Here is a 23,509-nt window from a genome sequence, read left to right on the forward strand (position 1 = left end):
AAACGCCAATTGTTTGAGACGTTGATGCTGGATTTGTGTTCAAGCAAGGTGATGGGGTGAACTGATGTGCTTGAATGCGGCATCTGCCGTGCTGGTATGAGTGGGCAGAAAGGTACACCCCTGTGGCTAATGGACGGTTCGTTGTGCTTTGTGGGACGCATCCGTCCTCGTCAATATGCCTTTCTCCCAAATGTAGAGGAAAACAATTATGACCCAGGCCTTCTGCTTCTAGAGAGGAGTAGAAGAGATGGGCTGAGGGTGATTGTCTCCTGCCCAGTGGGCAGTTTTGGGGTCCGCTAAAACTTGTAAGGCAAGATAGACACCTCTTCATGGGAAGGCTGGCTAGGATGTAGGGCCTGTGTGGAGCTTTTGTCACAATCACAGTGGTGCAAACCAAGGGTTGTTGTAGGCAAGGGGAGAAAGAAGGGATGCCTTACAAACTTGGAAGGAATGAAAGGCATGTGTGTCCAGAGTGGCACCTCTAAGTTGGACTGCCTCATCCTTCCTTGTGCATCTCCAGCCTTATGGGTGATTGTTGCAGGCAAATGAGTTGGGTTGCCTTGTCCGTCCTTGCACCAAGAGAGGCATTCTTAGCCCTGTGGGTGTGAAGGGGGTGTGTGTGGATCCCTAAGGACCAGCCACTACTGAAATGTGAAGGAGCATACATTCAGGCGTGAATGAGGCTATTATTATTTTATTTTATTTTTGTGAGTGCAGTCGTCCTCCAAAAGCAAGGTAGGGATGAATTTCTGAAAATGAATACATATATGTGCCAAGGGAATAAAAACTTCCATCAGCTCAAGTGATGATGTCAGAAGTATGCCAATGACAAGAGATCGAGACACAAGAAATAAGCGGCTGTATAAGCATACGTGTAGCGTGCACAGATATACCCAAGTAAGTGGGTAAGTGTGCATAATCATCAATGGAAAGGAATCTGTCCATGCACCTACATATGAGATGCACATACGCATATGAATAAAGTGCCAGTACGTAGAGGCAGAGAGTTCTGGGCATTGTGAACAGAAAGCCGCAAATGCAAGTGTGCCTATATTGCTATGTAGGGAATCTCAATGAATAGATGTCAATGAATGGAGATAGAAATATAATTGTACATGTTAATATGAAAGTCGTCTGAACCTATCCCATAAGCACATACACATGTGTATACCGATGGATAAGTACGCATCTATAAGTGAAAGCAGAAATGTGTATGAATGTAGCAATATATCTCATATATATGTATATATGTGTGTGTATATATATATATATATATATATATATATATATATATATATATATATACATATATATAGATTTTTTTGATTTTTTTTGTTATATGTATATATATATTTCGTGAGTTGCTTGTGATAATAAATCAAATGGATAGAAGGGGAAATATTGTGATGCATTTCCTGTGGCCAATAGCCTGAGAAACAGCAAGAAAAGTGCAGTTGCTATGCAAAGATGTGTAAAGTCCCCTGACTGGGCATGAGGACCCAATGAGAAACCGAAAGAAAACATCGTTGGTGGACAGCACGGGGGGCAGGAGTGATGTGCTGTGTCGGTGAAACTAACCACAGCTTCAAGCGCCTAGGTTACAAATGTGGAGTTGCCTCCCTTGGCGCCGAACATCGTCAAAAAGGAAGGTGTCTTTAGAGCACATATCCCCCTTGTGCGATGTGTCCTCGCTGAACAGGGAGGAGTGTCATGTTGTGTGTGAGAGTCCGTGGTTCGATGCCACCGTAACCGACACAGGTGAAAACGAGCGCAAGGGGAATAATTATAATGTCCCTTAGTGCCGTGGGCATCCCAACCCGAATCGGTCGCCATTGGACGCGAGATGGTCGGGGCATGTGGCATGACGGCGCCGTAATCCAGTGTTATGGGCGTCGTGGACGAGGGGGTGACAAGTCAATCGGCTTGCCGTGGGATGTGCATCCCCCTGTTGCTGAACGGCGGTCCAATCTCGCGAATAGCTCCTGCGAGAGGACCGACGTTCAGTTGTCAGTTGTTGTGTGTTGACGGATAAAGTGATAGACAAGATCGGCCCGAGCACTGCCGAGAGGCAGGATCGAGTTATTAATACATTTAAGAATTATCTTGATATTCATTGTGAAAACTTTAAATACAAAACTCATTTACATATTTTCTGATTTTTCAAGCACTGCGCACTCAATGTTGAAAAATGCAACAGACATACGTGGGGACTCTCTTTTTCTTCCCCACTTCAAGCGGGTAAAAGGCCTTGTCAGGCTTGCACGCCTTGATATTGATATATGATATGATATAAGAGGTACTCCAACGTGGAAGTGCCAATATTAGTCTGGGAAACAGCAGAGTTAGGCAATGGGGCAGAAGAATCCAACACTGCCGAAGTTCCAATGGGGCGTGCACGTACCTGCTCTGTGGGCGCAAGGCGCGGCACCGGAAGGCAGAGTGGTGCACAATTGCTGCAGCAAGTTTAGCGATGAGCTGCTGATTGTTTGGTTGAGTAGCTTGCTGAGACACCATTAGTGGATGGGAAACAGCAGCACTCGGCGGTGTGGCAGATGGGGTCATCACCGCATAGCTTGGTAGGACCGTGCACACACTCGCACTGAAGGCGAGGAGCAGTGCCGGTGCAAGGGAAATAACTGCGGCAGTCACCGGCAAGGGTGCCGAAGCAGGGGTTGCCTCCCTTGGATCGGGTGATCTGGACAAGGAGGGGGGTGCACGCGTATGGGCAAGCGTGTCCCCTAGTGGTCCACCTTCCTCCCTACACCAGGGGAGGGCATCCCTACACACCTCGGTCGCTATTGGATCCGAGACGGTCGAGGCATGCCGCGTGGGGGGTCGCGTGATCCGATGTCACGGCCGCCACCACGGACGCATCGCACATAGGGCCCAGTCTAACGTGCGGATCCAAGACAAGCTGCCTTTTTTTTTTTCTTTTTTTTTCTTTTCCCCCCCAAGGGATTGTGGCCATTCCATTGGTGCAACTGTGGGTATGGTAAAGAGATAGAGGAGATCGACTCGTACACTGCCGACTGGCAGGCCCGGGAAAACGCGGATCGCGTCGAGTGAGTTCGCGGATCGATAAAAATGACATGAAAGGTAACACTGACCTGAGTGTGTGACCACAAACCTCTAGAAGTCACCAGAGGAGGTGTAGGAGGTGGCGGAGGTCTGGAGTCGACCGGAGGGAGCGGAGGAAGTGGAGAAGGCGGCGGGTTGGCGTTGTTTAGAGGGCCAGGAGTAGAGGGCCCAGAGTGTCAGCGAATCGATTGCGATCGCGCCTTAATTTTAGCACGATTCCCCAGTCGAGCTACATAATTATGTGACCTGGTTGGAGACATAATTTGACCACAAACAAGAACGCCAGAGAATCGACAGACAGACAGAAAATACGAAAAAACTTAGCCGTATGAAGAGCACAGGTACAGGAGTCATGATGGCTGCCGGAAAAAGAGGGCGATAACCAGCGGGACAAAGGGGAGGTTACCTACTTCCGGGAGGTTATCGGCCGTAGTTTCGTCTGCTCGCATAGGCGGATAGTAGTTTGCACAGGACAGGAATGTCAGACCCCTGCCAGAGTCTGCACTAGTTGGGTCACGGTTAAGTATGTGTAATTAAATTATATTTTTAATGAATTTCTAGAATTACCCATTATCGAAAATCACAAAGTTATTCCCCTTGGGATTTCATGGGTGCTAAGTGCTGGGTGACCTGGGTGAAGGAGGGTTAAGGGATTCCAGCGGAAATTAAAAACATTGGGAGGTTAGTCTTCCATACTCATTATTACTCACAAATCCACCAAAACAACTGCAGAAATTGTTTAACAGATGAATATTTAGAGATAAGCATTAATGGCTCATGTGTGGTTTCTGCTGAACAAAACCAAAAAACACAGGGTATATAAGTGGGAATATGTTACCAGTACATGTACTTGCATACATTGTTCAAAATCAGTTTCGTTCACCATTGTCCTATCTTTAAACCAAATTTGGTGTGAACAGAGTATTTCCAGAGAAAATTACATTGTTAAAGGTTATCATGGACACAAAAAATGAGCCAATAAAAATAGCAGAAAGGACTGTGGGTGATAAAAACCAAACAACCAGATATGATAAACAAACAGCTGTACAAACGTTTTGGATGTCTTCATTGACTGAATATGAAATTCCACGACACACAGTGATGAAGGCACGCAATTTGTTCAACAAATCATCTGTCAGTCGAGCAGAAAGTTCGGTGTAATAGGCATCCAGATCAGCAGGCACTGAGGTGGGACGCAGGGGCAAGTGAATGTCTTTCTGCACACAGAAGGTGTGAATGCTGATCAAGGAAACATCACTCAGTGAACATACGTAAATTCAGAAAGGGAAAAACAAACATCCAATATGTCATATTTACATAATTAAATTCCATTCTTCTACCAAATATCATAAACATTCAAAAGTGAAAGGACGATTAAAGCCATCATTTTAGCTCGATTGCTCAAACGAGCTAAGTAAGTTTGTGACCTGTTACAAGTCTTCATCAGACACAGAACATGAGTGTCAAAGAATCGATAGACAGGCAGAAAATATGGAGAGAAAAAACTTAGCCGTATGAAGAGCACAGGATCAGGAAGGAGTCAAGATGGCTGCCGGAAAAAGAGGTAGCTAGTCAGGGATACAGAGGGGAGGTAACCTACTTCTGGAAGGTTATCAGCCATAGCTACTTTCGTTTTCTCTGCACAGACGAATAGTAGTTTGCACAGGACAGGAATTGAACTCCCTGCCATAGTCTGCACTAGTGGCTCATGGTAAAGCATGTGTAGTTAAATGAGGATTTTTTTCCTTTTACTTTCTTCTAACAATTCTTCTTCTAACAATTCAACATTTGAACCAAACCTGATTTCCAGGATTTATGTGATCCCAGAACTCTGAGATCAAGAAATGATTGTTCAACAGCTAAATGTTAATATACTGCCCTTCAATTTCCTTCACCTTTCTGGCACATTAACACTTTATCCATTACAAGGTACTGAATTTTGAAGTCAAAATAGGACTTCATTCAAAATCTTTATTTTACTTTGTACTCACCATGCACAACAACAATAATAATAATAGGAGGAGTTTGTATTATACTCCATGTTTGGTGATACATATACTTACCATGTCAAACTGATGCAAACTAGGCCTATTGGTTTGCTCTGCTTGGCCAAATTTCGCGCGGCTAACAGTGAAAAGACGCCCCTCTTAGTCTGGCCCGCTCTTAGCCAATCAAACGCCTCTAACAGCTATAAGCGCTGAATCATTCCGTGGCCATGAACGAAAATGCCCCATGAGAACCACGGCGGAGACGCGGGAACGGACGGGCGGGCATTCGAGTTTGACATGGTAAGTATATGTATCACCAAACATGGAGTATAATACAAACTCCTCCTTTTGGTGTCATATACTGTACCATGTCAAACTGATGCAGAATTTAAAGCAAATGGAGGAGGGCAACGCCTACTGGTTCGTATGGGGAGCCCTTATAACTGAGACGGCAGTGTTAGCCGAGACAAAGGAAATCCCCTTGGAACCGTCAGCCCTGGTCATACGGTAATCCCGGAGGTAGAAGTTGATGAAGGGATTCTCAGACCGCCAGAAGGCTGCCTCCAAGACATGCTGCAGTGGCACTGAGTGCTGGAAAGCAGCCGAAGTAGCTATGGCCCGCACTTCATGTGTTCTGGGATTAAGACAACTGATATCCTTGTGTGCATGAGAGTAGGCTGTACGAATGACTTGGGAAACCCAGCGGGAAATGGTGCCTGCAGCGATGTCTTTCTTGTAATTCTCATTGAGGGAGATGAGAAGGCACCTCTGAGAAGAACGCCTATGGCGAGACCTATCCCAATAGTATTTAAGACACCGAACGGGGCAGAGATGCCTATCTTCATCACCTTGGGTAAGAATATCAAAGGTCTGACCCTCAGAGAGGGGGAAGGGACCTCAGGGTCTTGGTTCTTAGCCAGAAACTCTGGAAGGAAACGAAGAGTGATGGAACCATCTCTGTGGAATGCTAGATCTTGTGGCATTCCACTAAGACCATGAATCTCGCTTCTATGACAGCCAGTGGCCAGCAACAGAAGGAAAGTGGTCTTGAGAGTGAGCAGGTCAAAAGGAATAGTCCCCAATGGCTCAAAGGGCTGTTTTCGAATGAAATCCAGCACCAGGAACAAGTCCCAGAGGGGCACTCTTCTGGGATTCCTTGCTTCCTTCAGAGAGGCGCCCCTAGCCACCTCTCTGAGCAGGAAATCAGCTTCAAAAGCGGGACCACCTAGCTCTTTGATAGTGGTACAGATGGCAGACCTGTACCCTCACACAGAACTAGCAGACAGGTTGAGAACCGAGGAGCAGTGAGCCAGAAAGTTGGCCAGCTGCATGCTCGTAGGGTTAGTAGGGGGAATGTTCTGAGCTGCACACCAACGCAGCCATTTCTTCCAGCGAAAGTCATACAAAGTCTCTGTTCCCTCCCTCCTGGCTTTGGAGACTATGGAGAGGAGGTCGGCGGAGGCACCCCCCTTGATCAGCGCGGCCGACACAGAGGCTGACCGAGGGGTGGAAGACTTCAATGGTGATGCTGACAGTTCCGACCGCACAGCAGCCTCGCGTGCAGGTGGAGCAGTTGAGGATTGGAGTGAGGAATGCCCGAACGAGGCTGCCTCAGCAGATGAGGTTTGGTTTCCAGCTCCAGGGGTGGAACATGTGTCAGGGACTGAAGGACCGGAAACCAGGGCTGGGCTGGCCATTTCGGCGCAATGAGGATCAGCTGCGGGCGTTCCAACCTGGCTTTCCGTATCACCTTGGACAGGATTGGAAAGGGAGGAAACGCGTAGGCAATCAGACTGCTCCAGTCTAGAGAGAGAGCATCCACTGCCCATGCTTCTGGGTCGGCGACCGGAGAGACGTAAGTGGGAAGTCTCTTGTTGAACCTTGTCGCAAACAGGTCCACCATCGGCCGGAACCACTGTTCCCACACCCCTTGCAGGGTGTCCTTGTCCAGGGTCCACTCTGTGTGTTTGACACTCTTGGACCTGCTGAGAGCATCTGCCAAGATGTTGTCTTTCCCTGCTATGTGTCTCGCTGAAAGTGCAATGCCCTTGATGTGGCACCAACGGAGGAGAGCCTCGGTCCGCAGAGAGAGGTCTGCCGAGTGCGCTCCCCCCCCTTTGTTCACGTAACATGCAACTGTTGTATTGTCCGTGAACAAGCGGATGGTCTTGCCGGTGGCCTCCCCCATGAAGTGCAGGAGAGCCCTGCGAACTGCCTCCAGTTCCAGAACACTGATGTGGCATAGGCGCTCCTCTGGGGACCAAGTCCCTGCTGCATGGAGTGAGTCCATGTGGGCTCCCCAGCCCAGGGAGGAGGCATCTGTGAATAGTGCCACCTGAAGAGTAGGTGGGGCTATGGGCACCCCCTGTGTCAGAAGAGGCGTGGTTAACCACTCTGATGTCACCTCGAGGAACCACTCGCCCAGACATATCAGAGTATCCCATGGCTGAGTGCTCTGGGACCACCGTAGCCTGAGTGCCCTCTGAAGAGGGCGCTTGAGAACCCTGCCCAGAGGGATGAGAGGTGCCATGGACTCCATCATGCCCAGGAGGGAAGAAAGTGTCCGCGCTGTTGCTTGGGAGGAATGGCGGAAGTGGTTCAGGAGGCCTGCCAGACGGTCCCACCGAACTGGCGTCGGAGAGACTATCATGGACCACGTGTCGAATCTCATCCCTAAGAAGTCAAAGGACTGACTCGGGGACAGATCGCATTTCTCCTGGTTCGTGATGAAGCCCAGTTGGGAGCACAGGTCTAGAAGTCTGGCTGTATGACTCTGGCACAGGGCCTGTGACTGGGCCAGAATAAGCCAGTCGTCCAGGTACACACAGAGCCGAATGGACCCGACCTGACGATGGACACCAATTCCCGCACCACCTTGGTAAACAGGAAAGGGGCAAGGGACAGACCAAATGAAATGAAATGAAATTATGGTGCTTAGAGCCTCGCCGACCACTAAGGCCATCTCAAGGCTATCGCCGCGTCAATTACTACTATAAGGCTAAAAAAAAACAACCAATTAAAACGAGTCACCACTTCAAACTTTCCACTCCAAAGTTAAAAAAAAAACTTCCATAGTTTAAAACCTTCAAATCTGGTTAAAAAGGTTCACTTCTTTTAAGAAGTCCATCAGCGCCCACGGAGGGACATCACGAAACAAAGTCTTCAAAGAAACCGCCGTGTAATGTCTGCGTCTAACGTCATGCAGATCCCAACAGTCAAGGAGCACGTGTTTCACAGTGAGAGGCTCGTCACAGGGAACGCATCGAGGGGCCTCCTCCCCCTTCAACAAGTAAGAATGAGTAAAAAAAGTGTGCCCCGTACGCAGTCTGCACAGCACAGATTCCTCCTTTCTGTTCTTCACCCCCGAAGGGAGGGTCTCTTTTAGGTCCGGACGGATCTGGAAGAGCTTGTTGTCCGTCTGGGTGTTCCACTTCTCTTGCCAAAGATCCTTAACGTAAGTATTGACCTTCGTTGCGAGAGTAAAAGTTTCATAAAATTCCAGCAGTTTGGGATGAGTGATATTCCTGCAGGCGATCGCCTCCAGGGCTGATAAGGAGTCGGAAAAGATCATGAATCTCTTCTGTTTGGAAGAGAGAACCATTTTTAACCCCAGGACCAGTGCGGTCAGTTCCGCGGTGTATACCGAGCTGTCAGACAGGATGTGTTCCGTTGAGGGCCGGTCAGGAAAGGCGGGACAGAACGCAGATGCGGCGACTCCGTCCTCTGACTTGGAACCGTCAGTGAAGATGCCTTGAAAGGTGGGGAATTTGTGGCACAGTTCCGAAAAGTAGGTTCTGTAGGCCAGAGAACTGGTGGTGTCCTTACGGTACGAGGCCAGATCGAATCGGACCTCAGGTGTTGTAAAGGTCCACGGGGGGCTGTCAGGGAACTTAGAGAAATCTGAGATGCCACCGACATCCAGATCGGCATTTTCCAAGTGCGGCTGAATGCGGAGTCCGAGAGGAGGTATGCAGTTTGGGTTGTCTGTAAATTTCTTATCGAAAGGGTTGTTGAATACAGCATCGTAAGCAGGGTTTGTAGGTTCTGAAAACAATTTCAAATAATAGTTCAGGGTCAGCTTCAGTCTGCGGTTGGAAAGAGGCGGTTCCCCCGCCTCTGCGTACAGGCTGTGCACAGGGGTGGTGCGGAAAGCACCCAAGCTGAGACGGAGCCCTTGGTGGTGTACAGGGTCCAACAGTTTCAGGTAGGACGGTCTGGCCGAGCCGTATACAACACTTCCATAATCCAGTTTGGACCGGACCAGGGCTCTGTAGAGGTGCAAGAGAGTCCTCTTATCAGCACCCCAGTTCGTGTGTGCCACAACTCGGATGATGTTCAGGGCTTTTAGGCAAGATATTTTCAGCTGTTTAATGTGGCTGAGAAAATTCAGCTTCTGATCGAAGACGACCCCTAGAAATCTGGCTTCCTTGACCGCCGGGATGGTGGATGTTCCCGGACGGATTTCAGGGTCCTGATAGAATTGGCGAAAATTATGAAAGTGGATGCATTCAGTTTTGGAGGACGAAAATGTGAAGCCATTCTCCTCTGCCCAACACTGGATTTTGTTGACGCAGAGCTGAAGCCGTCGCTGGATGCTGGCGTACGTGCTGCCGGTTGCATATAAAGCAAAATCATCCACGAACAGTGAGCTGTCCGATCCTTTCTGAACGGATTGAACGATGTCATTAATTTTGATGCTGAACAGAGCCGGCGACAGGATGCTCCCCTGCGGGACACCCAGCTCCTGCTCGTGAATGTCGGACAGGGTGGTGCCGACTCTCACCTGGAATTGTCTGTCTTGTAAAAAATTGTGGATAAACTGAGGCAGGTGTCCTCGGAAGCCGAGCTTGTGCAAGTCGGAAAGAATACCAAATTTCCATGTGGTATCGTAAGCTTTCTCCAGGTCAAAAAATATGGCCACCACATGTTGTTTGTTGACGAAAGCATTTCTTATCGTGGTTTCCAGACGAACCAGATGGTCAACGGTAGAGCGATGCTTGCGGAAACCGCACTGTTCCTTCGCCAGAAGGCCGTCGGTCTCTAGTTTCCACATCAGTCTACCGTTGACCATCTTCTCCATCAGTTTGCAGACGCAGCTGGTCAGTGCAATTGGGCGGTAGTAGGAAGGGTTCGAGGGGTCTTTTCCCGGTTTCGGCAGCGGGATTATGAGGGCTTTCCGCCAGGAGGGTGGAAAGAAGCCTGTGACCCAGATGTGGTTATAAACTTTAAGCAGAGTGTCCAGACAGGTTTGGGGAAGGTGCTTTAGGAGTTTATAATGGACTTCGTCCATTCCTGGACAGGAATCCGTACAGGTCTGAAGGGCAGATTTAAGTTCGTTCATTGTGAAAGGAAGGTTGTAATTCTCTGTGTTGTCGGAAAAGAAGTTACATGGTGTTTTTTCTGACAGGTTTTTGGTTTTAAGAAAGCGAGCAGATTTGTTAGCAGATCTCGAGTTCTGTTCTATTGTGGAGGCAAGCAAATTGGCAACTGCTTTCTTCTCTGTGACCAGAGCGTCTGAAAGTTTAAGATGGTGGAAGGTCGGGCATGCGTTTTTGCCCTTAATTCTTTTTAAAACCCTCCACACTTTCTTCTTGGGTGTGTTGGAGGTTAAGGAAGAGCAGAAATCTCTCCAAGACTTCCTCTGGCTCTTTTTAAAAACATACCTGGCTTTCGCCCTCAGCTGTTGATGGGTTCGAACGCTATCGGACTCCGGTCTCCGAAAGACGCGTCGCTGCGCTCTCTTCCAAGACTTACGGGCCTCCCGACATTCCGCGTTGAACCAGGGCGTTCTAGGGACCTGAGGCTTGGAGGTAGACGATGGGACTGCTGCTTTGGCGCAATCTAAAACGATCCGAGTCAGAGCGTCAGCAGGGTCCTTGCTTTTCAATACTGTTTCTTCCTGCAGCTCCGCTCTTATCTTGGTGGTAAAAAAACTCCAGTCTGCTTTGTCGTAGTACAGGCGGTCAGGCAGAGAGTCACCTTCTCCATCTGTGGGGCGGAGGACGACAGGAAAGTGGTCACTCCCGTGCAGATCGTCGTGCACTTTCCACTCGTAGTCCAGGACCAACGATGGATCGCAGACCGACAGATCTAAACACGAGAGCTTTCCAGAGGACAGATGCAGGTAAGTGGGAGACTTGTCATTAAGACAGCACAAGTCCATGTCAGAGAGAAGGTTTTCTAAGAGAAGACCTCGGGCTGATGTCATCTCACTTCCCCAGAGCGGGGAGTGTCCGTTGAAGTCGCCCAACATTAAAAACGGACGTGGGAGCTGGTCGACCAGGTTCATGAGGTCCTGCCTCAGAACACGGACGGAAGGGGGGAAGGTAGAGAGAGCAGACAGTGATGGTTTTCCCGAGCGTGACTCTGACTGCCACCGCCTGTAAAGGGGTGCTTAAAAGAACTGTACTGTATAAAAGGGACTTTCGAATAAAAAGAGCGACACCTCCCGTCAACCCCTCTTGCTTCGGTTGAGCGGGTTTAAAAACGGAGTTAAAACCAGAGAGAGATAAAACCTTGCCATCTCTTTGCAGAGTCTCCTGCAGTGCCAGCACTGAAGGTTTCAAAGCACGACAAAGCAGCTGGAGTTCCTGGAAGTTGGCATAGAATCCCCGGATATTCCAGTGGATCACTGCCATTAAAAAGGTTGTTTTTTTTAAAATAAAGCAGCAGCCTATTCCATCGCTACCCCCTGCTCCTCCACTTGCGGTGGCTCAAGGTCCGCCAGGATGGAATATTTGTTCTTTGACATAAATTTTTCGGGTTCCGACCGGGTCGGAATATCCACCACCTCGGCCCCTCCCGATCCCGCCGTGGCCGCAGCCTTCCCCTCCTTGAGTTTTGGAGGTGCGGGGGGCTTCCGGCCACTTCCGCCAGCCCGAGGGCCAGGCAGACGAGAGGCGGGGCGAGGGGGGCCGGGGGGTGGGGTGGGGCGGGAGGCGGACAACGTGCCTCCGCCCGAGGCTTTTCTCTCCCGCCCAGCAGCCCCTGAGGACTGCCGCGCAGGATGGGAAGGGGTGGACACAGCGCCTCCACCCAAGGCCAACGGTTCCGACGAGGCGGTTAAGTCGTCCGTCTGCGTTCCTGTGGACGTCGTCTGGACCGCGACGTCCACCGTCCCGGATCTGACGACAGAGGCATACGACGTCCTAGGCGACGCGGCCTCCACCTGTTTCCTTGCCTCAAAGAAGGAAATTTTCTGTTCTGTCTTGACTTTCTGAATTTGTTTTTCTTTCTTCCAGGCGGGGCAGTCCTTCGATGAGGACGGGTGGCCACCTCCGCAGTTCGCACACAGGGCTGCACTGACGCAATCGCCCTGGTGCGCCGCCTTCGAACAGGTGCCACACGCCTCTTCCTCCTTACATCTGTCTCTCACGTGTCCGAATTTCTGACACTTAAAGCATCTCAGAGGGGACGGTACGTACAGGCTGACATTAACTAGCAGGTATCCGACCCGAATGTCCTTGGGGACATCCGGGCAGCAGAAGGTGAGGAAGAAAGTGTTGGTCGGAACTCTGTCCGACCCCTTCCTCACCGTCACCCTGTACACATCGGTCACTCCCTGAGAGGACAGTTCGCTCTTGATCTCGGCCTCAGACACACCTTTCAACTCCGGGCATCTGATGACTCCCTTTGAGCAGTTGAGACCTTTGTGAGGGGAAATCTTCACTGCCCTATCCACGAAAGTGGTCGCCTTCAGAAGGAGCTGTGTCTGTCTTTTGGATTCTGTCTGTACTAAAAACGCTCCGCTCCTCAGCCTCTTGATGGATCTGAGCGATCCTGCCAGACACTGAAAGCCCTTCTGGACAGCGAAGGGGCTGAGAGCCGACAAGGGCTTGTCGTCATCAGCGCCCTCCATCACTAGCCACGATGGCCAAAAACCAGAGGTCTCGACGACCTCCGACTCAGAGTCTGAGTCGTCCGTTCCCTGTCGTCGTCTTTTTCCGAGTTTGGGGGGGTGTATTTGTTTAGGATTCATGTTGAAAGAAAAATGTGAATTCATCCCTCCCTTACCCACCCACCATGGGGTCCAACTTAGGGGCCAGGGTCAAGGGAACACCAGCTTGACCCCTTCCAGGTTTCGGGAGGGATATACAACCAGCAGCCCAGCTCCAACGTGCTCCCCCCCGATCATGCCCAGCTCCCGGGGACAGAGAGCCGAGCACTACGGGGGTTACCTTCGTCAGCCACTAAACTGCCAGTCTTGACCCAGCCCCACGAAGGGGTAGCCGATTGACACACACGGGCCAATGTGTGCCGCCTGTCTTAGGAGAGGTCCGAGCCAAAGGGATGTGTTGAGAGCAGCGTGCTCTCTCAATCCCCAGGATCTCATTCCCCTCCATCACAGGTCGCGCCGCACGGCAAACACGGCGGGCCTAAAGAAGGCCGCAGAGAAAAAAAGAATGTGGAAAAGAAGGCTTGATGGGGAGCTGAGGACAGAAAAGAGGCGGTAAAAAGAAGAACAAAGAATAGCGAAAGGGACAGTGGGTCACGTTTAGTTTGGGCCTCACTCACGACCTGTTCGGCATGGGAAGCCCTATCAGGGGCATCAGTACAAAACCACCACTTATTCAGCCCTAACAGCTACGATGGCTATGTAGGCTGTCAATTAAGACCTGGGACCAGAGCACCAAACCCCAAGAAGCACTGATGCCCCCGCCGACATAGCTCGCTCGATCACTGGCCACTAAGCCTCCCGACCACGACAAGGTAGTGACCCTCCCGGGAGTGGGTCAGGAGAACACCAGCCTGACCCCCTCCAGGTTTCGGGAGGGGACAGACCAAATGGGAGGGCCGAGAACTGGAACACCTTGTCCCTCCACACGAACCTCAGGTACCGACGGGATGCCGGGTGGATGAGGATATGAAAATAAGCATCTTTCAGATCGATGGACGTAGCCCAATCGCCCCGTTGCATGGTCTCCCGAATCTGTGCCTGTGCGTCCATCTTGAATTTCATTTTGGGGAGGAATCTGTTGAGGGGGGACAAGTCCAGGACTGGTCTCCACCCTCCTGAGACCTTTGGAATCACGAACAACCGGCCGTAAAAACCGGGGCCCGGGTCCGAGAGTTGAGATATCGCCCCTATGAGGAGTAGGAGTGATATCTCTTTCTCTAAGACGCTCTCCTGCTCCATCGAGCTGGGCACATAAGGAGGAGGAGTGGATCTTAGAGGGGGGCAGTCCCCCACCCAAGGGAGCATGTACCCCGACTCTAGCACCGATACAATCCAGTCGTTGAGTCCCAGAGCACGCCACTGATGAGCATGCCGGGACAAGTTTCCTACTTGGAGGGGCTGAATGACTGGCGGTGCTGAATCGGGGCCCAGTCATTGGGGGTGCTGCCTTCTGGCCTTGGGCATGGCCGGTCGGCTTGGACGGACATGAGGTGGTTTGTTCCTCTGCCGCTGATTCTGCTCACGCCGCTTTGACTTTGGAGGAGTGGTATATGGGGGGGCCCTGGTGGCGGGTCTCTTCAATGGCATAGAACCCTGGCGCCCCTGGGAGGAGTGGGCTAAATATGAGGCCACCTCCCTGTTTGTCTCTGCCCTGTGGCTGACAAAATGCGGCGCATACTGGCCGAAGAGGGAGTGCTGCTGTGCTGGGATGGACCGCAGGGCAGCCCTCTCCTCTACTGAAATGTTAGAGAGGTGGAGAACGGCATCACGGCGCGCTAGCACCGTACTGAAGTGAAGGCTGGTAGCTGTGTCTGCAGCTGCCGTGAGACCAGACGCTACCCGATTGCCAAAAGTGTTTAACCTCGGGTCTGAGAAGAGGCCAGGAGGGACAGAGGAAGGAGCCTCCGTGTCGTGATGAACCGGACGTTGTTCCCACAGCTCACTGGCTCTGTGGAGGAACACGTCAAAGAAGGTATAAGCCGTGGAAACCTCGAGGAGGCAGCGGCGGGCCAGTTTGTCCCACTCTGCTAATGTCTTAAAGGAAAGAGTAGCTGAGGTGGAGAAGGTGGTGCGCTGTGAGACCAACATCCTGTCCTGCGCGGAGGGCTCTGCTTCCCTGTAGGCAGGGTGGTCCTGTGTGTACCAGGACCACACTCCTCCCTTGGAGGGATCTTTAAGGAACTTTCCCGGGGAAAAAGCGCCCGTGGCAGAGAGGGACTCCCTGCCTGGAGGAGGGATGGAAGCAGCACCCCTGACGGTGAGGGCTGGCTTATTAAGCCATTCCTGAGCCATTTCTGGCACTCTGAGTTGCCTTGTGGTTCTGGAGTTAGAGTCACATGGCCGAAGGAGGGTTAAGGGTGACAAAGTTGCCTGAGGGACTGATTCAGCATACGTGACCCTATTGGGGAGGGTCAGTTCGAGCTCGGCAAAGTCCGAGTTTGGTTCAGGCTGGTCCCTAGGGAGGCGTGGGCTCCATCTGTCCCCCTGGGATGGGGGCGAAGAGTGCTCATCCGCTTGTTCGTCCTCATCCGAAGACAGGGGCTCCCCCTCTTGTTAACAGTCCATCCCCTGCTGGGTGCCATCCCAAGTGGATGTACCCACGGGGACATCCTGTGGGCTGTGGTCAGCCCAGCGGGATGAGCTGGGGCGATCCCGAGCAGGGACCCTGGTCTCCTCTGTTATGTCCTTGACACTGAAGAGGGTGGGGAGCGTGTGGACCGTAGGTCCAACCATGCTTGGGATGGTGGGTGCCACACCTTCTCAGAGAGGGCGTCCCTGGACGCCAGAGGGACCCACGAGTGCTGTGAGGGGACAAACACCCACTCATCTCCCTTTAGGACCGAGGGCTGGGTAGGTGGGAACGGCAGGCTCCCACGGGCTGAGCGGGGCCCCTCAGCCGCCGTCGGTCCTGAAAAGGAAGCTGTAGTGACCGTGGAGGTTACCTGCGTGTTGACAGAGGACCAATCTGAGGCTGTAGTGGTAATATTGGTCGAGGAGCTCGACCTGCCTGACGAGAAGTCAATCCCTCTTGTCAGGGCTGTGTGTGTCACTCTATGGTCTGTGCTGGGTTGGGTCCGGTGGGGAGCGGACAAGGGGTTGGTCCCTGGTCCTCCCGGTAACCCAGCATGCACCATAGGTGCACCCCAGTACGGGTAGAATGGGGGATACCACCCGTGGGCACCAGCCATCCCGTGACCCCAACCCCAAGGGTCACTGGCGCCTTGACCTCGCTGAAGGGAAAAACCTGGCCAAGTCGGAGGGAGGTCAGGTCCGACTTGGGTGTCAGACACGCCGAAAGGCCGGCGGTCTGACTGCCCAGAACCGCCTGACACGCGCGGGACTCCCCCAGCAGGGGAGACCGGCCGGATAGCGAGAAGACCTGCAGAGCAGGTTGCCACGCGCCCCGAATCCCCTCCCGTGGGGAGACTGGGGTGGCTTGGCCCGGGGTGGGCAAAGTGGAGGTCCCCCCCCGGAACCAAATGTTTTTCTCCCCCAGAAGGAGGTGGGGGAGGGGGGTCGACCGAGAAGGGTGGAGGGGGAACAGCACTGGGGCCCCTGAGGGCCGTCTCCGTGTGGGGACCCGGGTAACGGCGGGGGACGGCCTCCCCTTGGGAGTTCGCACCCAGCCCCGAGTCCCCACCACCAAGAGAGGACGTGCTACTCCCCCCTCCACCTGCCTCGCGCTGGGACACCTCAGGAGGCGACGCTCGTATCCCTTTCCCCCCGGTCCCCTTCATGACCATTTTACTGGAACGAGCGTCCACTCCGCGATCTGCGTCTGCAGACGCATTGCCGCGGTCCCTATCGGGAGAAATCATGAGCTCCGGGCCTGGGAGAGTCTCTTGCCGAGTATCCCTCCCAGAATCATGATCCCTGCCTTCGTAGGATGGCATACGAGGCATGGTACCGTGCGTAGGCACCCAGCGACAATTCGATCCCCAACAGAGAAAGGAAAGACAGGATCGACTCTGAGGTAGAAAAATACAAACGAATCGAGGGGGCCCGAGTCGAAACGAGTACACAGAATGTAAGAAAAATATACAGGCAAGCCGCATACAACAAAATAAGGCCAAATGAACACGCTTAATAGCCGAAAAAAAGCGTTAGACGAGACAGAGCGAAAACCTGACAAGATGGCGTGGAGAGCCTTGGCCAAAGGAATGATTCAGCGCTTATAGCCGTTAGAGGCGTTTGATTGGCTAAGAGCGGGCCAGACAAAGAGGGGCGTCTTTTCACTGTTAGCCGCACGAAATTTGGCCAAGCAGAGCAAACCAATAGGCCTAGTTTGCATCAGTTTGACATGGTACAGTACATGACACCAAAAATGGTAGTTACTGGAGTGTTTATCACAACAAGAAACCAACAAGCTGAACAGAGATGAACTAGAATGCCAATGTCAAAAGGTAAAAAATCCAAAACTGGAGGCCTGGCACAAAATTAATGGCATCCAGCAGATTTCACATTGTAAGAGGTATTTTCCAAATTTTGAACATCTGTAAAAGAACGAAGGAGACATGAAGAACCATGCTGATGAAGATGGTCAGAAGGTAAGGCATACCATAATCAAAGAGGGTTTTAACCCCTAGGCTGCCTATGTGACGAGATAACTCGTCATCGCAAGCATGTACGCTTTGCTGCCACAATGACGAGATAACTTTTCCGTGGTTTGCATTCAGTTCGTTGACAAAAAATAGGGGTAGATTCAGCTTGGGGAATCTTTCTAGATTCTATTCATAGCTAGAAACACCATCTACATCATGAGGCAGTCCTTTATTTGAACGTTTTGGTTGGGTTACTGTCGTAGTGTTTGCCTGGTTCGCTCAACAAAATGTCGGCCTGACACCGTGTTCAAGACATGCAATCGTGGCAAACTAAATCAACCAAGATTGATTTCATTAGCTGATGCTCAGAAGGAATTGCAGCGTAATTTCGAACGAGAAGACAGTGGTGAACATTTATAGGATGATTTGATAGAAAATAAAGGGAGAAATCATGACAGTGGCCAAGATACGACTATCAGTAAGTGATGCCGGCTACACAGGTGTAGCAGTTGACAGAAAGTGACCGAATTTTTAGCAGGACACAGTGTGAGCGATTTTCTTGACACTCAGCCAACGCAGTCTGATAAGAAGTGGATAAAGTGACCGTGTGAAAGGGGTGAAGAGGAGGGGGTGGAGACTGAGGGGGCGTGGCCTCACATCCATATTATCACTTGGAGAAGTCACAATGCATTGTGTATCTACCTCTTTTTTAACTTTTTTTTATTGTGGTTGTTCTAGTATGAATTTTGTGTGTGCAGATATATATCCATTTATCCAGAAAATATGATACTTTAGTGCAAATTATGCAAATTACCTGACTAATGTTTATGATGAACAAGCTCAAAAATGTGACAAAAAACAAAACACCCATTTCAAAACAACAGCATGTCACTAAAAATATATAAAATGGGAAAACATCATGTGTTTTGTATTCTTTATTCATTTACCTTTCAGAAAATATATACTTTTATGGGTCTTTCTCCAATAACAAAGAGCACAGAATTTTTTGAAAATTTTTTGTGAAAAAACCCTGGCAAACAGATTTCACTTAAATCTTATTTTCCTGGCAGCGAAAGAGTTAAGTAAACAGCAAGATCAACAGACAAGCAGTGAAGAACACAAAAGACAGTAGAAATGAAATGGGTCAGACTTAAGCATAAGGGAATAACACAAGTTAACCCTTGTTACCTCTAAGTGTCCACCAGCGTCCACTAAAAATCTGCATTTTCTTACATCTGAGTGCCTGCCAGCCCCAGCTAAAAAAAAAAAAAAATGCAGTTCCTATGAGCAAGACTACTGCTGTTTCTTTAAATGAGATTCACTGCCTCCTTTTCACCATTTTGCACTTTATGAGTCTGATTTGGTTAGTTTTGCCAAACTTTTGTATTCTAAAAGTTGCAAGATTAGTTTGATGACTGTTGAGAGCTCAACGACAACTCTACAATGATTCTGAACCATCTGAGCAATTTTTGCACAAACAGTTTGTAAAAACTGATCACACAAAGTGACCTAGATATCGACTGACAGAGTTTAGCCGACAGTGACAGTGAAAGTGAGAGACAAGATGGATTAAATGTGAATCGACTGCCTGACCTGAAATCGATACAATGATTTTACTGAAAATATTGGCATTGTGCATGATGTTCCTTTTAGCACTAGTTCCAAGGATTATATTTCTCTTTGTGGTGAAGATATATTTAGTTGTTCTGTGCATTATATTTTCCTTTTCTTTATGGTGAAGATGTACTCAGTAAAACTAGTTTTTCCTTTTTTTCTTTTTCCCCCCCTCCTGCCATCAAGGGAAACAGCATCCCTCCAAATGAAAGTAACATAAAAATCACCATGCTAATTGTGGCTACTCAAGTTAAAGAGGATGTTATAAATGTATTCACAAATCTGCCCCTTCCTATCTCTGTGGCTGCCTTCACCTCTTCACTCCATCTCGCTCTCTACGATCAGCTTCAGAGCCACTCTGTTTACGCATACCTAGATTCAAACACTCCAGTGTTGGCTGCCATTCTTTCTCTGTCTCAGGATTCTGCAATTTGAATGAACCTCCTCTTTAGCTTCGTCAGGTCTCCGCACTCAGCTCTTTCAAGTCTGGCCTTAAAACCAATCTCTTCCCAATATAGCCTCCCTTCCCTGCCTCTTCCTTATCTTCAGTTTCTCCTGTTTTAGAGTTATACATGCATGTGAACGACTGGTGTGAAAGCGCTTTGATTTTTCTCTGCACAAGATTCAGCACTATATAAATAAACTCACAAAGAATAAACTCACAAAGAAAACCAGCAGTATGATTCAGGCAGTAAGCTACTCTCTTTGTGACCAGGCTTGTGGACCAATGGTTCTGAATCAAACAGTGTCATAGAAACTGAAACTAACATCAAAATACTGATCATCTTGGCAATATTCAGAAACTGAATGATTAAAGAAACCAGTTCGAAGTTGACTTACTGGTAAGAACGATTCTCCTTCAGACAACACGAGGACAGGCAGGTCGGTGATGAAGTCCTGAGTGTGATACTGAAAGTCATATGTCACTTTCTGCCACTGTATGACATTGCCCAGGGCTGTGACGTTGTTCACACCTGGAAAAACATAATGTGGGTTGGTAAAACCTAATGTATTTTTCATTCAGAAACAGGAATATCACAACAATGACAAAAAATTAAAGAAGCACACACTATCCTTACCATCTGAGAACAAAAGCAAAGATGCAAAGAATTATTTTTAATCACTATCAAAATACAGTACATATTGCATTACTTCCTTGACACAACAGATTTCTCTCCCTTCCTGGTGACTGTGTTGTTGAGGGCATGCTTATTAGTTTTCTTAAGAATGGATACAGTTTCTGTAGCAGCAGTTCATTTCATGTGCAGCAAGTACAAAGTGCATTTGTATATACAAGGTTCCACCTTCTCTCATCTAAGAAATGAGCACCCAGAGCTTGTGGAGGAGAGACAAAGAAACCAAACAAACAAAACAAACAGCACAAAACAAAACAAAACAAAAACAACTATTCCCAAGGACTGCACTCTGACCTCTCACTTTCCCCACCCCATCACTTCCTTCACAACTTTAGAATGCCTCTCATTTTCATTACATGGATACACCCATAAACGACAGTATATAATTCAGTCAGTGTTTCACATCCACACCTGAAAGCAGGAACCATCAACCAAGAACCAGCTTATCCTATGAAGTTTTACCCTTACAGTGCCTGTTGTATGTCAGCAGCCCCCAGTTCCAGCTGTTTTTGTTTTGTTTTTTTATGGCTGATCAGTGACCCACCTACTAGCTTGTAGCACCCTCTGTTAGATTTATGAGTTCATTTCCTATCAAATACGGACATTTCCTCTGAAAGCACCTTTTTGCCTTCACTTTTTGGTTGGGGGTGGCTGAGGGGATGGCTGGTGTCAGACACTGTTACAGACTGCAAGAATTTCTCCGTACTGCACAGAGCTCAGTTCAATGGCTACATCAACAGCATTCTAAAAAAACAAGTAGTACTGGCTATTAAAGTATCAAAACTCAAAACCACAAGCACTGCCAGTTTCAAAAACATGAAGCAGATAAAATTTCAATATATAAAAAGTTTGAACTGATGGGACAAAATGTGTTAGTCAATGAGGATAATCAGGAAAAAAAATTTTAAAGTAATCTTTGGCTTTACTTGCTTGGTTAAAAGGTCAAGTAAGAGGGGAAAACAAAAAGCAATGCAATGCCTGGACATTTTTCACTGATCCTTCACACAAGCCACTTCGTTTTCCACAAACTTTTCCTAACTGTGATGAAAGGTGTCAAGTGCAGACACAGCAACCTTGTGTGTCAAGCTGGCCATTCTGAAGAGCTGTTTCATCTAAAACCAGGTGAGTCCCAGATGTTAGCTGCAACTGTCCACTGCGCAGACGGTTGACTTCATAGTCTTTATGAGGGCACAGGCGCAAGGTATTCATATTGCTCAGGGAGATTGGCAGCAGGTGACTCTGAAATTAGAACATCACATGATTTGTTTTGGGTTTTTTATGTCATGACAATAAAATAAAAGAAAACATGGATGGAACTGCACTGTTCAGTTTCAAAGTGAAACATTTTTTTCTCAACTGTAAGTTGCAGAATCATGTTGTTTTCTTTCTACTTCTGAAAACAATCACTAGTTATTTCAGATACAGAAAGTGACACCCTTCAGTTTCCTGTTGATATGAAAAATGGTCCTGGTGAATAAATATATCTCATCTGATTTACCTACAGAGTATCTGGAAATACCAAACACCTGTACTTAATGCTGGGGAGAGAACAGGTAAAAAAAAAATATATATATATATATAAAAGGTGTAGAGAAAAGCAGACATAAGAGGTAAAAGATCTCCCTGCCAGGTAATCTATTGTCAACAAACCTTCAAGGATTCTGCTGTAAACTTCCAGACTTTATGAACTTGTTGCAAAATGTGCACACAACTAACCCTCAGTCATACTAAAGTGTGTACATCCAAATGTCACATACCATCAGCATCAAGACACCCTCTTTTGAACAGCTGTCTTACCTGTGTGGTGAGGGCAGCAATCAACTGATGCAAGAAAGGAGCAAGGCCCTTGGTTGCAGGTCCAACCAGATTGACTGCCAGTTTCCCCAGTGGCATGACATCCGCCCTGGCGTACCTGAAGGTACACCAGAACAAATATTGCACATGGCAGAGTAAAGGAGTCTTATCCATATCTACCATCATGCTGTTTCGATTTCTTGATTCCCTTTCATAGCTTAGAAAATACTTATATGAGAGGGAAAAAGAGCAAGCAAGTGAACAGGGAAGAATTGTGCGAAATTCCCAGATGATGGTGGAGTATTGTTTAATGCTGTATACACAAAAAGGAAGTTCCTCAAGCATTATACAACTTGTCAGAGCATGTGAAAAGTATCATCTTTGAGCAAAAGCCCACAAGACAACAATGTCCAATCTACCTCACAAGCATGACAATGATGGAAGAAAGGACAGCATGAAGAGCAGTACTAACACGCTGGAGATGAGATGACACAGCAGGAACTCCGCAGCCAGCTGGTCTCCAAACACAGCCTGTTCCAGCACTGACAGCAGTTCTCTCCTGGCTGCTTCTGCTTCTCCTTGCACTGACATCACCGCTGTCCACAGAAAGACAATCCTGTAAAACTGTTGCAATTTCAACAGTTCAAATTTCAATATATTTATAGGAAAACTGACCACATGGGCCATTACAGACTTAACACACATTAAAAAACCTATCTTATACAAAAACTAAACCCTGTAAAAGTCCAATAATCCAAAGAACAGAATTAATGACAGCAAAACTAAGTTTACCTCAATCAACTGTGGAACATGATGGGAAAGTCTTATAATTTTTGTTCCTTTAAGCATGAAAAAAAAAAATCAAAATTGCTATGTCTATAAAACTGACCTCACAGAGGCGGTAGATGGGACTGTATTCACTGATGTGGAATGAAATGAGACTGACAGGAGACTGACAGGAGACTGCTCAATCCACCGGACCACACCACTCCTCAATTCATGGACATGGTTACTTTCCTTCCGGTGAGGTTGGCAGTCTTTGTACAGGCAGGAAAGTGAAGAAAATTAGTAGTCATGATATCAAGTGATTTAAGTATCACTGTATGAAAGTGGATGATGGAAAATTGACACCTTCATTAGCAACTCTTCAGCTCGGAACAGGTCAACCAACAGGAAGGCCAACAAAAAGCTGTTAGAACTCAACTTCTTGACATTCTGCAACATCTACACTGCTGGATGGGACGAACATGCTGTAAACTGCTGTGTCTGATGACAGGAGACTAGTCAGGTGTAGCCCAGCCTTAATGCAATGCCCGGCACTCATCACCTTGATCAGAAATGGGAGACCAGAAAGAAGTGAAGAGCCAGCCATATTCCTGTCATGACTTGCCTCAACCTTGAGCTCGTGTGTGCACTGGAGTTTGGTCTCTGTCTCGTAAGTGCTACTGGCATCATCACTTC

At 48.7% G+C, this 23,509-nt stretch overlaps 1 protein-coding gene across 1 annotated transcript in view; it reads right to left on the bottom strand.

The window, feature by feature from the left end:
- Positions 1 to 23,509, bottom strand: part of LOC143293814 (mini-chromosome maintenance complex-binding protein-like) — a 73,198-nt gene that overhangs the window by 16,124 nt on the left and 33,565 nt on the right. Inside the window, exons 8-12 of the mRNA XM_076605083.1 lie at positions 22,521 to 22,644; positions 22,052 to 22,166; positions 21,328 to 21,493; positions 19,959 to 20,092; positions 4,131 to 4,295 (exon numbers count right to left, since the gene is read on the bottom strand). Of these exons, the coding sequence (XP_076461198.1) occupies positions 4,131 to 4,295; positions 19,959 to 20,092; positions 21,328 to 21,493; positions 22,052 to 22,166; positions 22,521 to 22,644 (704 nt within the window). The remainder of the gene's footprint in view (positions 1 to 4,130; positions 4,296 to 19,958; positions 20,093 to 21,327; positions 21,494 to 22,051; positions 22,167 to 22,520; positions 22,645 to 23,509) is intronic.

The sequence above is a fragment of the Babylonia areolata genome, chromosome 19, assembly GCF_041734735.1.
Source record: "Babylonia areolata isolate BAREFJ2019XMU chromosome 19, ASM4173473v1, whole genome shotgun sequence".
In the NCBI taxonomy this organism is placed as follows: Eukaryota; Metazoa; Mollusca; class Gastropoda; order Neogastropoda; family Buccinidae; genus Babylonia; species Babylonia areolata.